General features: G+C 39.5%; 1 protein-coding gene and 1 long non-coding RNA gene across 3 annotated transcripts in view; both read left to right on the top strand.

The window, feature by feature from the left end:
* LOC122175182 overlaps window positions 1–2,977 on the top strand; it is a 10,609-nt gene extending 7,632 nt beyond the window's left edge. The window contains exons 2-3 of the long non-coding RNA XR_006177328.1: window positions 1,737–1,853; window positions 2,503–2,977. This is a non-coding gene — a long non-coding RNA (uncharacterized LOC122175182). The remainder of the gene's footprint in view (window positions 1–1,736; window positions 1,854–2,502) is intronic.
* Window positions 2,978–7,743: 4,766 nt separating this feature from the next.
* On the top strand, window positions 7,744–16,037 carry LOC122175106 (collagenase 3-like). 2 transcript variants are annotated; one of them, XM_042862528.1, is made up of 10 exons: window positions 7,744–7,781; window positions 9,010–9,251; window positions 10,196–10,344; window positions 10,439–10,564; window positions 12,407–12,568; window positions 13,175–13,292; window positions 13,724–13,857; window positions 14,211–14,370; window positions 15,107–15,210; window positions 15,528–16,037. In XM_042862528.1, the coding sequence occupies exons 1-10, from the start codon at window positions 7,779–7,781 to the stop codon at window positions 15,626–15,628; spliced, it is 1,299 nt and encodes a 432-aa protein (XP_042718462.1). In that variant the 5' UTR covers window positions 7,744–7,778; the 3' UTR covers window positions 15,629–16,037. The 2 variants fall into 2 exon arrangements, with proteins under 2 accessions (XP_042718462.1, XP_042718461.1); XM_042862527.1 differs by lacking the exon at window positions 7,744–7,781 and adding an exon at window positions 8,798–8,917.
* The last annotated feature ends 509 nt before the right edge of the window (window positions 16,038–16,546 follow it).

Raw genomic sequence — 16,546 nt, 5'->3', positions numbered from 1 at the left:
AATATCAAACTAGTAGTTTCATCCAAGGTTCCAATGCATTTTATTCATTTAACTCATTGGCATGCCAAGTTACTTTTTCAGTTGTTTCAGCATCCCTACTTCCCACAGCTTTCTCCTGGAGAAGCTGGCTGTTTATCATTTGGACTAATGTACTATTTGTTAGGTAAAAAGCTGTCTGAATGGCCTGGCACAGGGAGTCATGAATTGATTTAAATGTGGTTCACCAGGGCTCTTTATTGAGGACAATTTTGTTTAATGCTTTTATTAGTGATCTTGGTGAATGGATTAAGTGCACACTGAGTAAGTTTGCAGATGACACCAAGTTGTGTGTTAGTGTTGACCTGCTTGAGGGAAGGAAGGCTCTGCAAAGGGATCTGGATAGGCTAGTTCCATGGGCTGCATCCAATTGGATCGCACTCAGTAAGGATAAATGCTGGGTGCTGCACTTGTGTCACAACAACCCCATTAAGTGTTACAGACTCAGGGAAAAGGTGACTGGAAACTTGACCAGGAGAAAGGAGCTGAGGGTGCTGTCTGATAGCCAGCTGAATATGAGCCAGCAGTATGCTTATGAGGCCAAGAGGGTTCAGAAGTCGTGTGACCTAAAGGAATAAGGAAGTGATTGCCCTTTGGTACTCAGCACTGGTGAGACTCCACCTCAAGTACTGTGTTCCATTTTGGGCCCCTCACTAAAAGAAGAAAGTTGTTGGAATATGTTCAGAAAAGAGAAATGAAGCTGTTGAAGGAGCTAGGAAACAAGGCATACGAGAAACAGCTGAGGGAACTGGAATTGTTTAGTCTTGAGAAAAGGAGGCTGAGGGCAGACCTCATCGCTCTCTAAAACTACCTTAAAGGAGGCTGTAGTGAGGAGGGTGTTGATCTCTTTTCTCAGGTGACGAGTGATAGGATGCAAAGAAATTGAGAAGGTCAGGAAGATACCCACACTGAACTTTCCAATGACTGCTTCTGTTCTTGCTGCTGACCAGGAAAACCTCAGCCTGAAGCAGCAGTGAAACAGCAGGTATCTTAAGGAAAAGTATGTGGGAGTGCTAGATTAGGATGCTGAAAGCTACATCTTTGCCTACTCACAAATGTAAGCTGAGCTGCTTTTCCCACTTGATTGGCTTTTACTGTTTTGCAGCTTCTGCTTGACTACTTTTATAAATTTGACTGTGTCAAGCCTCCACACGACACAGTGTAACATGGGCATAGTCTCTGATACCGATATTTCAGTAATATTGTTTCAGTGCCAAAATGAGCAAGCATTTTGAATCAAAGTCACAACCCTGGTCAATCTTCTCCTGTTAATTGATACATTTCTAATTTTACTTTTCTATAAAACTTTAACCTCACTAACCAACTCAAGTTAATAGCAGATGCTCTTTATCACTGCAGTGAATCAGAGCATACTGCCTGCAGAGGAAAGAAGAACAAGTAAGACAAAAATGTCACTTCATGGTATTTACTGGTACAGAAAATGTCGAATACCAAGAAAAACATGATTTTCAGAGATATAAAAGCAGAGATAGATATATTGAGAAATTATTTCCTAAAGATCTGTTTTATTCTCATTTCTTCCCACGGCTGCCATGTTAGCAGGGCTTGGTGTTTAGAGTCAGATGACACTGAGACTGAGTACTTTTATGAGGGATTCTGTGGGAGTAATCTTTGTAATCTATCCCATATATTTGCAATTGAATGCTGGCCCTCATGTGTTTGTATTACTGTGTCTGCAGATCTTGTGAGAAAGAGGAATAGAAGCTGTTCTGTTTTTGTGGAAGTGAATACAAGAGGACATCTATACAACAGAAGCAAGCATGAAAAGAATGACAGAGAATGGCAGAGGAAATGAGGTCTGTACTAACTGCTGAAAATGCTGTTAATGTTCATGTAAAGCACTGCAGTGTACAAAATATATCATGGTAGAATCACAGAATGGCCAGGGTTGGAAAGGACCTCAAGGATCATGAATCTTCAACCCCCTGCCACATGCAGGGCCACCAACCTCCACATTTAATACCAGACCAGGTTGCCCAGGGCCCCATCCAACCTGGTCTAGTATATAGAATGTATGTTTGAATTGTTAAAACTATCCAGAGATGTTAAGTCTGAATCCCCTTAAAATTCATTTGCATTTGCAAAATGTATTAGCTGGTTATTATTTCTGTATCAGTTTCTGGCTAGTATTTCACAGTAACTGAAGATCAACTGATACTATGAAAACAGTCATAAATAAATTTGAATGTGATTGAGAAAACCCAAAATAAATGCATGATAATCCACTAAAGATAGATTTGAAATAAGATCAGACTCAGCTGCTCAGGGCTTCACCCTCTTGAGACTGAAAACCCCCAAAGACAGACACTGCACAACCTTTCTGGGTAGCCTGTGGTACTGCCTCACCATCTTCATGGAGAAAAAATGCTTTTCCTTATATTCAGGCTCAACCTCTCTTGTTCCAGTTAATACCCATTGTCATTTCTTTCCTGACCTCCACTGCAGTGAGAAGCCTGGCTCCAGCTCCTCCATGACCTTTCCATGCACATTGGTGGCTGATTGGTATATCGTCCCAGAGCTCTCTCTGCTCCGGATTCCCAAGTGCTCCAGCTCTCCCAGTGGCTTCTCATGAATTCAAAGCATATGGAGCAGTAACTTTTTTGCAAGACACTTTTACGTTGTATTTCTTTGAAACAGAAAAATGGCATGTTTGTTTCTGTGTCAGATAATTTAACACTGGAAAACATGTGCTTTGCTAGGTTTCACTAAGATGTTCTTAAGATCTAGTTCTAGTAGTTTAATTGGTAGTTCAAAACTTAAGATCAACCTTATCACTTGCTAGTAGCACTCCCTATGAAACTGTATGCATCAGACATCTAGATTTTCCCACTTCTTCTCAAGACTTTTTGCAATAGAGATGAGAAAATGCTTTTTAACAAGCTCAGCTGCATAAATAGCATGAGTGTGGTTGGCAAGAAAAAGCCAGGGCTTTAAAATCATACTTCCTTTCCTAAATGTTTTTAAAACATATGGTTTTACTCTTACAACTACTTACAAATAAAAAGTGTACTGTAAGCTTCTCTTGTAAAGAGTCTTCTGTGCACTTCTGTGGAGGACAAACAGTTGTCCTTAGCATTTGTGTTACTGTCTCTTTTGCTAATTTCAGTGCACTTTTTTCCCATTTATTTGGCACTATCTTCAATTACTTGTGTATATACGTGGGAAGCTCTTATCCTGAATAGAAATCTGAATTAGAATTTAGTTCAACTAGACTGTACTTTTATTCACTGATGTCTCTGAAAGTGCCTGCTAATACCTCCATCTGGAGAGATCATTATTTTGTGTCCACAACTACATATGAGAGTGTCCACAACTCTCCTATATTTAGCTGGCCCTAAGGAGAGGATTTCTGTCTCCTTCTCAAAATTCACATCACTACCTGTGACATTTCTTCTTAGAATACCAAAGATGACAAAGGTGTCCATGGCATTTAGGTGCTATAGACAGCACTGGTTTGAAATCTTTGGACTCAGTAGTGCTTGTATGTATTCTGATTTGTTATTACTTGAAAGATATAGGAAGTACAGTGCTCTTCTTAATTGGTAATCAATAGAAAATTAAAACAGAAATCGTGAGTAGCCCTCATTACTAATAGAAACACATTAAAGAGCACATGAAGGTAGAAGAAGGTGTGTGTTTCTGTTAAGCTCCTTTCTCCAATTTTTACAGATAAGTATTGTGAATAAAAATCTTTTGGGGGCTGATGACATTAGTTTTAATTTCACACCCTTAAAAGAATCATCTGTTCCTCCTGAAGGTGTAGAAGGTGTCCAGAAGTTCAAACTCTACTTAGATATTAAACATGCAAAATTTGTGTTTCATTATGAAGTGTCCAAGCTTCTGAAAGGAAGTGTTGAATCACTGCATGAATAAATGAAGTCATTTGTTTCTTCCTTATGTTAATTTTTAGACCTTCAGTGAAGCATGTATTTCTATGGAGAACAGGTATCCTTATATGGATTGGTTAAGATGTAAGAATAATATTGCATATTAAGTCACACATAAAACAGCTTACAGACAGGGAAAATATTTTGCTATGATGGAAGAACTAAAATTAAAATGTTTTAAATGCATATTATTTGTATTTCTTGGTTGACGCAAGGAAAAAATATCTCAAAACATACAAAGATCCAATCACGTATGTCAGACAGCCACAGTGCTACAGAGGTAATCTTGAAATAGATTTTGTAAGCATTTGTGAATGTAAACATCAGGATTTAAAAAACAGAAAAATAAGGTTGTTGATGTCTCAAAAAACAAATTGCATTTTTACTTTTGAACTGGATTCCTGGGTTTTTGTTTTCCACTTTTTTTTTTCCTACTTCTAACCAGTTTCTTCCCATTATGAGCAAACTTATGTTGGCTAGAAAAACCTCCGAGTTGCTTCCCAGTTTGCCAGCAATAGAGATAGCAGGATATTTAGCACTTGGTATTGGTGTGACAAGTCAATGAACCTCTACAGTGGAAGAAGCTCTGAGGACGTGGGCAAGGGGGGTATACTCATGAGGAACATACGGTGTGACTGATTGACAGGGGTGTTGCAAAGAATTATAAACTTCACACAGATGGGACTGGAGGTGACATCCACCATGCTGGATGAGCTGGCTAAATCAGTGGATCAACCAGCTGTGTAAATGACTGTCCCCGAGTAAGTCAAGAGTGCAAAACTTATTCCTTTGCTACTCAGATGAACATGGGGAGTGCATACATCCTTTAGCATCTCAGTAAGTATAAAAAATAAAGTAGTGCTGCAGAGAAACAAAATAAATAAGAGATCTGGAGAGAGCAAAGGGCTTGATTTGGTTTCAACCTGTATATTACTATCTGGGGACTGGGGACACCCAGTGTCATTACAGTAAGCACATTACTGAGACTGGTAATAAGGATCACAAACGTATTGTGATTCAGCTGCATCTTGCAATTGCACTCTTTGAAATGCATTATATTTACACTGTGAATTAAGCACATTGCCCATCACTCTGCTAAATCAAATTGCTGTGTACCGTCAAATATCTTCACGTAAGTAAACTTTGTTTTACATATTAAATTCTTAATGTGTGAAACATCTAAAAGAGCCCGGTCAGAGGCTATTGAACTTTGATAACTGGGTACCACATTTTATGAAGTAATAAAGTAATATAAGGGGAGAATAAAATAATTTTACTACCGTAGAACTCAATAACTGCAGTCATTCTTCAAAATAGTATTTTTTTACAGGTTCCATCTATTTATTTCAAGAAACAATAAAATTCAATTACAGCAAATGCTGCCTCAAATTGTTCGTACAGCTTGGATATGGGAGTGCTATCCTGATTGCAAAGAGAAGCACAACAGATGGCCCATTTCTTGAGCAGGTCAGTGAGATACCACTGCTTATGTACAAAAACTAAAGGTGACATCTGACAAAGGATCACAGACAGGTTAGGATCCTGCATTCATTCTGAAGCAGAAAAAAGCAGTCAGAAGTTCCTATATAACAACAGTTATTCATGGGTACTGTCACACTCATAAGTGTGTTGTGCTGTAAGTTGTCTTGCTCTGTAGGCAGACAGAAAGGCAGCCACTTTGTCTCTGTATGACATAGTGGCCCACAAGGTCTGCAGGAACCCACTTGTACAAGAACCATTGCCTTTACAAAACATGCTTATAATTCTTGACTCCAGCCCTGGACCTTGCAAAACACTTCCAATTGCATCTCTTGTCCAGTAAATGATACAGGGGTGCTATTACCTTAGAGGAGTCAAGTGGTTGTAACATACTTTACCATCGCTGCTGAAGACCTGCTCATGTGAACCATTTCCATCTCCATCCCCACCTGCAGATGCATGGCTGGATTTTTATCTTAACCATGCTGGGACTTCATTTATCCATCTGTACCATGAGCCTCAGAATATCTTCCCATAGGAAGCCAACCTATATGTGATTAGGTGACTGTAGGCGCTGGAGATGCTCCAACTTGAAATACAACTTGTGGTAAGGTGCATTTACAAATCGACCTACTGACTTTATTTGCCTTAAGTAAAGAGTGTGCAGTTTGAGAGTTAAAGAGCATTCACCACATTCTCTGTGCAGTGCTATTTTGGTCACCACACACAGGGAGTAAATCAAAACATGACACCTTTCCACAAAATATATGTTGAAGCAATATTGTTGGCACAGTTCTTGTTTTCAAATAATGCTGGTTTCAGACACTTCTCACCACTTCTCCCATTCTTCTATATTCACTTACTCTTGAGGGAAAAAAACCAGCATGCTCATTCCAGTCTCTGTTGTGCCTATGAAAACTGCCATCAGTCCAGCTAACTTTGCCCACACCCACAAGACGCCAGAACTGCAGAAATTTTGCAGTGCTTGTTGAATTCTCACTGTTCAGCAGTTCTGTGAGTGTCAGTGCTTACAAAATGTAGCTTTCCAAGCTTGCTTGTTTGCAGTGGGATCAGCACAATGTCTACAAACCACTTCTGACTGCTTTTATCTGCATTTATGTCTCTCTTCACAGTTTTTAATTAATTAATTTATTTATTTATTTTTAACTCAGGCTCTGGCATCACTTGAATGTGAGCAATGATTCCATACAGAATCCCAGAATCCCAGAATCATTAAGGTTGGAAAAAAACCTACGACCATCTAGTCTGACCATCAACCCATCACCACCATACCCACTAAACCATGTCCCTCAGTGCCACATCTACACATTTCTTGAACACCCCCAGGGATGATGACTCAACCACGTCCCTGGGCAGACTGTTCCAATGCATTACCATTTTTTTCTGAGAAGAAATTTTTCCTAATAGGCACAATAAAATGCCACCACTTCTTGTCCTATCAGTTATATGGAAGAAGAGGCCGACCCCCACTGCACTGCAACCTACTTTCAGGCAGTTGTAGAGAGCAACAAGGTCTCCCTTGAGCCTCCCCTTCTCCAGACAATCTCAGTTCCCTCAGCCATTCCCCATAGGATTTGTCCAGGTCCTTCACTGCCCTTCTCTGAACATGCTTCAGGGCCTCAGTGTCGTTCTTGCAGTGAGGGATCCAAAAGTGAACACAGCACTAGAGGTGCAGCCTCACCAGAGCCAAGTACAGACCCCGTGACCAAATACAGCTACACCAATGAACGCAGTGCAGCAAATATCAATACGGAGGTGCTGGAAAGAAACAGGTAAGATGCATGCATAGCTCCTAGTGATAAGCTAGTAGGAATGGCAACGCCTGCAAGGAGTGCAGAATGGCGATTACATCAACAATATGCTGTCCTTGAAGCACTTTTTAAGAAGATGAGGTAATTATTAGTCTTTATGCCACCACTGCTAAACAGTCTCAGCACCAGTAATAGGCAATGTAAAGGAGGATATGCAAACAGTCTAAACAGAAGCTGTCTATTCCTAATTGATTTAGTCATATTTAGCACTGAATGAGGTGGGTGGAGAGGTAAAAATAGCCTAAATAGCAAATTCCTCCCAGGTTTGTTTTCTTTAGCTGTTAATCGTGTAAGATAAAAGGCTAATACTGTTTACATAAAATTGAGCTTTGTCACATTCAGCTACACTGATTTTTGTCTGCTTCCTGTTCTGTCAACAAGGCAACACCAGCGTACAAGGGCGTGTGTATTAGAAAGCATGCACTGGTGTCTACCAGAAAGCTGCTTGAGGTTTTCCATGTGAGAATAGACTCCACGGAAGAGAAAGGTGGATTCAGATAAAACAGGACCCAGACTTCTGGGCATGGTAAGTGATACAAGCCTGGGCAGCAGATGAGGTTGGAGTGACCCTGGGGAGACAGAAGTCACTGCTCAGCTTTCGAACATAGTAATGCCTATTGCCTATGTCTGTCAAAACACCTGATTCATCCTATTTTCCACCTCAGAAGAAAAACACACGTTTCTGTCATTCTAGATACACAAATTCATTGCCTGCCTGTAGCAGTTTGCCTCTCTTAAAGCAGGTGTTTCACTGATCTATAGCTGTTCTCTCCTCACAAAGTAAATTTAAGTTATTAAAGAAGAGAGATTGTATGAAGCAGCCCCTCTGCATGATATGCTTAGCTACTAGTAAAAACACTGTTGGATATTCAAAACTGTTTCCTGACACTTAACATTTCTGCTTTTAGGTATGTCTCAAGCTGTAAATTAATCTGAAAGATTGACAGAAAGCCATTTTAAGGATTCCTGAAGTAAAACTTCTGTTAATGCTTTAGAGTTGTATTTCTTTACAAAAACAAGGAAATGTCATGTCCTATTACATGTCATGTCTATAAAATCATTTCTTATTACTCAAAGCTGCATTTAAAAACAACTGAAACATTTCTGGTCTATTCCAACAATTAAGAATTGATGCATCTAAGTATTGAAAAGTTGTAGAATTTATTTTGAAAGTAAAAAAAGCTGATTATATATTTTTTATTTTCTGTCAAATAGAAAACAAATAATTACTCTAGCAGAGAGGAGAAATAAGCCAGTGTAAGTTATTGCAAAATAATCAAAAAGTGCCATTTTCTTCTCCTGATTTCTTCCCACAACCTTTGTAAATATCCTGAGACTGTTTATATGAAGATGCAGTTTCAGAGACCTCAGTGGAACAACAGATGCCTAAACCACAGTGCAGGGGAGGAAAGAAAAAGTGGCCGTCTAAGCATGTTTACTTTCAGGGACAAGGAAGTTCTAACTTGTCCCTAAGTGGTGACTCATCGGAACAGGGCTATAAATGTGAAGGTAACTGCTCTCCAACACATCAGACATCACAAATCCAACATAATGCTTTCAGCTGTCTTCTTCTTCTTGCTGGGTCTGTCATTTTGTCTGACGGTCCCTGTTCCTCTTGATGATAGCCATGAATTCACAGAGGAAGACCTCCGGTTTGCAGAGGTACAGTATAAATTAATCTGCATGTTTTATAAATAGTTGTGTAGTTAGAAATGCATGGAAACTAGGCTTATGACTTTTTTTTCCTTTCTTAGCGCTACCTCAGAACTCACTATGATCTCCGTCCAAATCCCACTGGTGTTATGAAGAAGAGTGCCAACACAATGGCCTCTAAACTTCGAGAAATGCAAGCTTTTTTTGGTTTAGAGGTGACAGGAAAATTAGATGAAGAAACATACGAGCTCATGCAGAAACCAAGATGTGGTGTTCCAGATGTGGGGGAATATAACTTTTTCCCTCGAAAACTCAAATGGTCAAAAACTAATTTAACATACAGGTAAATGAATGGCATTTTGAGTGTTCCATCATTCTAGATAACTTGTCACTTAGGTTGCTCAGTATACAAAGTTGATGGGAAAAGAGTGTGTTCAAGTTTGACAGAATTTTTATTGCTATTTAAAATTCTTTGAGTCCCTTAGAGAGTTTTAGTAAGGTCCCCTAGACTTGTCTTACAGTCCAAGGGAGGAAATAAAAATTTTCTTCCATTGTGCTTTTTCATGTAGTAGAGCTGGTGTGTAAGCAAGCTGAAGTGAGCTGGCCTCCATGTAGACACTGAGCACATCCACAGTTCTAAATGAAAGAGGGATAGGAATCACGCATCTCACCTCTGATGCTCACAGAGCTCAATCATTAGATCTCTCTTGTCTATGGTTTGGCATCTGCTCCCTCTAGACCTGTCCTAGACAAATCTGCCAGAGAGGGAGCTCTCCCACAGCATGATGGCTTCATTTTCCTAAATACCAGTGCCATCGGTATGGTGTTACAGTTAGCTGCAGCCAGTATAAAATCACTGAACTCTTTCAGAGATATCAGTCCAGTATCTGGTAAAAAATGTTACTTTAATGCTGGTGATGCTGGCCCACAAAGCCTCTTTGGATCATGCTTAGCCTCTGCAGAAAACGAGGGTCATTAGACATTTTAAATGGCATTAAAATAGTTTTAAGTTAATGATATGGCTTAATGAATATATGTCTTTTTCTAAATACTCAGGTAAAACTAATTATAGAGATCTGTTGAATCTGAGTAACCACAGTGAAAATGCAAATGGTTATTTTTATTTCTTGGAATATTGTATGCAACTGTTCAGGTCTTTATGTTCAGATAAGAACACAGGGAGGTAACAAGCAAAACTTTTTAATGCAGTGTACAGACAGATGAAAGTGTATTAAATACTTTCTTCAATCTGCATAACTAAACCAGAGACATTATTCTGTTTGATAGAATTGTGAGTTACACTCACGATCTGAGACGCGCTGAAGTAGAGAGAGCCTTCAAAAAAGCATTCAAGGTTTGGTCTGATGTGACACCCCTTAACTTCACCAGAATACGAAGTGGCACTGCTGATATTATGATCTCCTTTGGCACTAAAGGTAAGACAAAGCATGTTCTTCTTACATTATAGTTATATTGTTGCCAATTTGATGAGATATAACTGATTTAATTGGTTTGAGTGCTATTTTATAGAACATGGTGACTTTTACCCCTTTGATGGACCCTCTGGATTACTGGCTCATGCCTTCCCTCCTGGTCCAGACTATGGAGGAGATGCCCATTTTGATGATGATGAAACTTGGTCAAATGATTCTAAAGGTAAGAGAGGTTCCTGAGATTATTTTAAATGGTGATGGACAATTGTAAATGGTTTTGTTTCGGTCTGTTTTTTTCTGTTTACTGTTCTTTAGGTCATATGTTCACTGTCTACTCCTTGGAAAGTGGATTTAATTGCTAATCATAAATGGGAATATAACTTATGCAAACCATAAATTTTAAGATACACATATCTTAAGTGGAGCAATTTTTAAAAATGCATATTTAATGTGCTCTGTCAGCTTGGCATTTTACTTACAGCTCATGGACAGCTGGTCAGGAATGACCTCGCTGTATCTTTTGGAAAAAACATATGTAGTGGCTACTGGAGTGAAGTCCAGCTGGCAACCTGTTACAAGTTGTGTCCCCCAGGGGTCTGTATTGGGGCCCATCTTATTTAATATCTTTATTCAGACCTAGATGAAGGGATTGGGTGCACCCTCAGTAAGTTTTCAGTTGACACCGAGTTGGGAAGTAGTGTCGATCTGCCTGAGGGGAGGGAGGCCCTTCAGAGGGATCTAGATAAGCTGGATCACTGGGCTGAGGTGAATGGGATGAGGTTCAAGAAGGCCAAGTATCGGGTCCTGCATTTTGGCCACAATAAGCTCTGCAGAGCTATAGGCTTGGGGATGAGTGGCTGGATGACGGCTGTGAAGAGGAAAGGGACCTGGGGGTGTTGGTTGATGCTCAGCTGAACATGAGCCGACAGTGTGCCCAGGTGGCCAAGAGGGCCAATGGCATCGTGGCCTGCATTAGAAATAGTGTGGGCAGCAGGAGCAGGGAGGTGATCATCCCCCTGTACTCAGCACTGATGGGGCCGCACCTCGAGTATTGTGTTCAGTTTTGGGCCCCTCACCACAAAAAAGACATTGAGGCCCTGGAATGTGTCCAGAGAAGGGCAACGAAACTGGTGAGGGGTCTGGAGCACAAGTCTTATGAGGAGCAGCTGAGGGAGCTGGGATTGTTCAGTCTGGAGAAGAGAAGGCTCAGGGGAGACCTTACTCCTCTCTATAACTACCTGAAGGGAGGTTGTGGTGAAGAGGGGTTTGGCTTTTTCTCCCAGGCAATGAACAGGACCTGGGGAAATGGCCACAAGTTGTACCAGAGGAGGTTTAGGTTGGACATGAGGAAAAACTTTTTCTCTCAGAGAGTGGTCAGGCACTCAAATGGCTGCCCAGGGAGGTGGTGGAGTCGCTGTCCCTGGCAGTGTTCAAGAGGGGTCTGGATGAGGAGCTACAGTTTAGCATTTGAGGTAGCAATGGTGATGGGAGGACAGTTGGGCTAGATGATCCTGCAGGTCGTTTCCAACCTTGCAATTCTACGATTCTATGATATACTTTGCACAGCTGGAAGTCAACTACTCATAACTAATTTGAAAATTCCTCTCCTTGTCTATTCAGCAGAGAGCTTTAATAGAACAAAACATTAATTTTTTGTAGTGTTATTTCACCTTTCTAGAATTATTGCCATACAAAAATAATGCAGACTTTCCACTGGAAGTGAATTCCCAGCAAAATTTTTTTTCTTTATTTAAGTATCACTAAGACTTCATCCTAGATCTTTCAGCATCACTAAGAAATTTCAAGGAATCCATTAAGGAATCAAAGCTGCCTACAGAACAGTGTCAAATAAGAGATAGTTGAAGACCAGCTATGAGGCAGTTGATTAAGCCCTTCTTAAAACAAATGTTCTAGTAGATGGAAAAAGTCAAGAAATTATATATAATTCTTCCATTTCTCTCTCCTTCATTACCTCACATTGAATCACAGTGTTAAGGCTGAGTAGTCCAGTGCACTTTGGCTGTATGGGGAGGTATACATTTACTTCTGTTGTCGTTTGTTATAGGATATAACTTATTTCTTGTTGCTGCTCATGAATTTGGCCATTCGCTGGGACTTGAACACTCCAGAGACCCTGGAGCACTGATGTTCCCAATTTACACTTATACTGGAAAATCTGGTTTTGTGCTTCCTGATGATGATGTGCAAGGGATCCAAGAGCTCTATGGTAAGTCTGTATAATGTAAAATATGTATTGCCTGTGTCATTATAACCTGTTACAGATATGCTGCACAGTTACTAAAGGCCTTCAGATGTTCAGTAGCAACACTCATGATTGATTAAGTCCTAATCACTGAACTCATGGCAATCCGACTAAAGGACAAAAGATGCTTAGATTTAGTAGTTCGGGGGGATAAAAAAGAAAATAATACTGCAGAGTACTGTTGGTAGCTGTGCTGTTTCTTTGATGAGGTGGAAAAAGAGAGCACGCAGATTCCTTTTATTTTTTTGCCTGAGAAGGTAAAACAGGCAGATATAGAAGGGAGAACAAAAATATTCAGGTTTCAGTCATGGAAAGAATAAAACTTTTAGAGGATCTTCAGAATGAGGATAAAGGAAATTAGTCCATTTAGTATCTTTGCAGCTGAACTACAAAGTCTATAATGCATTTGGCTAAAGGAGAGAAAGAGGAAACAGACTTTCTCTGGTACAAATCATTTGCCATTCTGCTTTTATTCATGGTGGTTTTTGGGGACATTTCCATATCCTATGTAATATTATGAGCCATAGAACAGGAAAGCTGACAAACTGTTATCATATTATATCGTTCCAGGTCCTGGAGACAGAGATCCCAACCCAAAACATCCCAAAACACCAGAGCAATGTGCTGCAGATTTATCAATTGATGCCATAACAAAACTTCGTGGAGAAATGCTGGTCTTTAAGGACAGGTAAAGAGTGTGTTGTGTAATGGACAGTGGCTACTTGATAAAATTTGAGAGCCATTTGAGTTTTTCACTAAAGATCTATGTAAATATAAAAATTCCCAAATCAGCATTGATGTTTTAAGAAGTTATATCACATGTGTTTTCAGGCAGGACTTGCAGTGCAATTACATCCCAGACTGCCCAACAATGTGAAGTGAAGCTGATATGGCTGAAGGCTGCACTATTTCTTCATATTTTTCATTTCACAGGGCTTTTGTCAATGCACATAAATCTACTCACATTTATTTTGATGAAGTTATACTAGATTCAGAAACCTTACATTGAGTGCAATTGTTTCTCTTATTCTGAATGAAAAAAAACTACCAACCAGACATACAAAAAAAAAAAAACAAAGAGCACCCCAACTTCTCTGTTATTCTTTTTTTCTGAACTAGGTTTTTCTGGAGACTGCACCCTCAGATGGTTGAAGCAGAACTTGTTTTAATTAAATCCTTTTGGCCAGAGCTTCCAAACAAAATAGATGCAGCTTATGAAAACCCCATTAAAGATCTTGTCTTCATGTTTAAAGGTGAGTTTTTTGTTTTGTTGTTGGCAGGAAAATCTACATATTCACTCAAGTTCAATGAGAGACAGAGAGGTAATGAATGGATGTGCATAACATTCTATCTTCCTTACACAAAATACAATGAATGCAGGCTCCATCCCATGCAAACCTACATAATTTTCATTAACTTAGGAGCTGTACAATCAAGCTCCTATGCCTAGGATTACTTTTAGCATGAATAGTTTAATACCCATGGAGTATGTGGCCTAAGAATCTGTTAGATATATGAAAATAAGGATCGTACCATCTTCATTTTATCATTCTCTCAAAGCTCAGCCTTTAGAAAAGAATAATACATGCTTTATTCCTATTTTCAGGAAAGAAGGTTTGGGCTCTGAATGGCTATGACATAGTTGAAGGCTTTCCTAAAAAGATATATGAAATGGGATTCCCAAAAGAAATGAAAAGGATAGATGCAGTGGTCCATATTGATGACACTGGCAAGACTCTCTTTTTTACAGGGAATAAGTACTGGAGGTAAGCTGCAAACAGACTGGTGCTTCTTTTCAATGCCCTTTTCATAACGTGTGCAGAAGTGTCAAAAGATCAGCAAATATTTTGCATTATGCTTCAGATGTTGTCAGTCTATGGTTTTCACAGGTGTGATATTTGTCTAGAATATATCATGAAAGTGCATGCAGGATTTTTATAAATATATGAGCACAGCTTGTAAAAACTGAAAGAGTGAAAGAAAGGAAAGAACAAATTGCCCTATCCATGAGAGTCTATAACATGGATGAATCTTCTAGATAAAGTTTTATCTTGCTCCCTAAAGTTGTTCGTGTGGCTCCTGTGGGAGCAGGACATCCAGCTTACTTGACAATGGCTGTTTTTCTTGGCCAAGAGGGGGGCTTGCAGCCAGGTCTCTCACATATTTGGAAAAGATATTACCATCCCTTCCAATAATCTCCATGTCAAGCAGCCTGAGGGCAGAATCACACTGCTGATAAGCTGATGTACAATCATTTCCCTACAATGGGTAGTTTAGGTAGTTTATGTACTTCTGAAAATGTGACTTTACTGGTTTTGTGATTATTGAGAGTGTGTTCTGGTGTAATGGTGCCCTACTTATTGCCTTGAGTTTTATTATTGCACTGAGCGTAAGGGATCTAATGGCTGCTGGCTTCTCTTGGTGTGGGTAACTTCAAAGCATGCAAGGGAACAGACCAGGCTAAGTTCTCTGAATTTTTATTTTCTTTTATGCTTAATGTAGTTATGATGAAGAGACAGAGGTTATGGACACGGGCTACCCCAAGTTCATAGAAGATGAATTTGCAGGAATTGGTGATAGAGTGGATGCAGTCTACCAAAGAAATGGTAGGTAACCTGACAATGAAGCTTTATTACTATTAGTCGTGGCTGAAGCTTGACATTAATGCTCTGTAGGATATTCTGTCATTTGTAATTCTGACTTTTTTGACATCAACAATTCTGTTCTTGCCTAGATCAGGTTTCTGATCTCAATTATTCTTTGACAATTATATTATTATAAAATATGGAGATGTATATCTTCAGAGTCAAAGTAGATAGTAACAGTAACAGTAATAATAGTAATAGTAATAGTAATAGTAATAGTAATAGTAATAGAAATAGATTTTTCAATTTAAATTCATTTCAACTTTCTTTTTCCTCAGGTTACCTCTACTTCTTCAATGGACCACTGCAGTTTGAATACAGCATCTGGAGTAAAAGAATTGTCCGCATCCTGCATACTAACTCCTTATTTTGGTGCTAAGTACAGATGAGTGCCATGCTACAAGCTGCAGAGCAGCTTTTAGTACATGGAAATAATAATTCAGGCATACAAATTTATTAGAAGAAAGCAGAGTTCTGTGAAAAAGCACTGGCTACCTAGAACCAAACGTATACTCATATACTGTATATATGGAACTATACAGCTCTATGTCAGTCTGGAACTGCATTAAATTAATAGGAAAACAGGAAAGAAATGATACTCATTTTAAGGGGCATTACACCATTTAAAGTTTGTCTAGCATTAAAGTGAGGAGATGGATACATTCTTCACGATCATAAACATGACTAAGTCCCAGCAATCTAGCAACTTCTTAGAACTGTGTAGTATTTCTGAAGAAATATTGCTAATACTCCCTGGAATGTTTTATTTTAAAATTAATCCTTGTGCTCTTTGCAAAATTATTTCACAGAATCACAGAATCACCCGGGTTGGAAGGGACCTCAAGGATCATGTAGTTCCAACCCCCCTGCCTGGCAGGGCCACCAAACATACACATTCAGATCAGGTTGCCCAGGACCCCGTCCAACCTGGCCTTAAACACGTCCAAGGACGGGGCATCCACAACCTCCCTGGGCAGCCCGTTCCAGGGCCTAACCACTCTCCTTGTAAAGAAAGAAAGAATTTCTAAAGTACTGGGGATCCAGATCTGTAAGAAATAAGTCAGGACAGCATGGTGTTTCCCTGAGCAAGATAACACCAGGCTGCAACACTGAAGTTAGGGAACCCAAAGTTATTTAAATGTATCCCCATCTAAATGGGAATGTCTCCCTAGAAAGAGATGTCCATGTTATATGTGAAAAAAACTGAATGCATAGAGGCAGCAAGGCAGCATCTCAAAACAGACAGAAGAGCAGGAAAAAGGAACAGTATTCCCTGCAGAAATCATCAGTTTGTACG

This window comes from Lagopus leucura, unplaced genomic scaffold, assembly GCF_019238085.1.
Source record: "Lagopus leucura isolate 7727_CA_CO unplaced genomic scaffold, USGS_WTPT01 Super-Scaffold_702, whole genome shotgun sequence".
Lineage (NCBI taxonomy): Eukaryota > Metazoa > Chordata > Aves > Galliformes > Phasianidae > Lagopus > Lagopus leucura.
This window is presented reverse-complemented; position numbering and strand designations above follow the sequence as displayed.

Bases quoted from the DNA above. Each gene is read 5' to 3' on its own strand.
- LOC122175106 (XM_042862527.1), top strand. From the start codon at position 8,807: ATGCTTTCAGCTGTCTTCTTCTTCTTGCTGGGTCTGTCATTTTGTCTG. The intron at 12,569-13,174 runs GTAAGTCTGTAT...ATATCGTTCCAG, and splicing joins AGGGATCCAAGAGCTCTATG to GTCCTGGAGACAGAGATCCC. The intron at 13,293-13,723 runs GTAAAGAGTGTG...TTTCTGAACTAG, and splicing joins ATGCTGGTCTTTAAGGACAG to GTTTTTCTGGAGACTGCACC.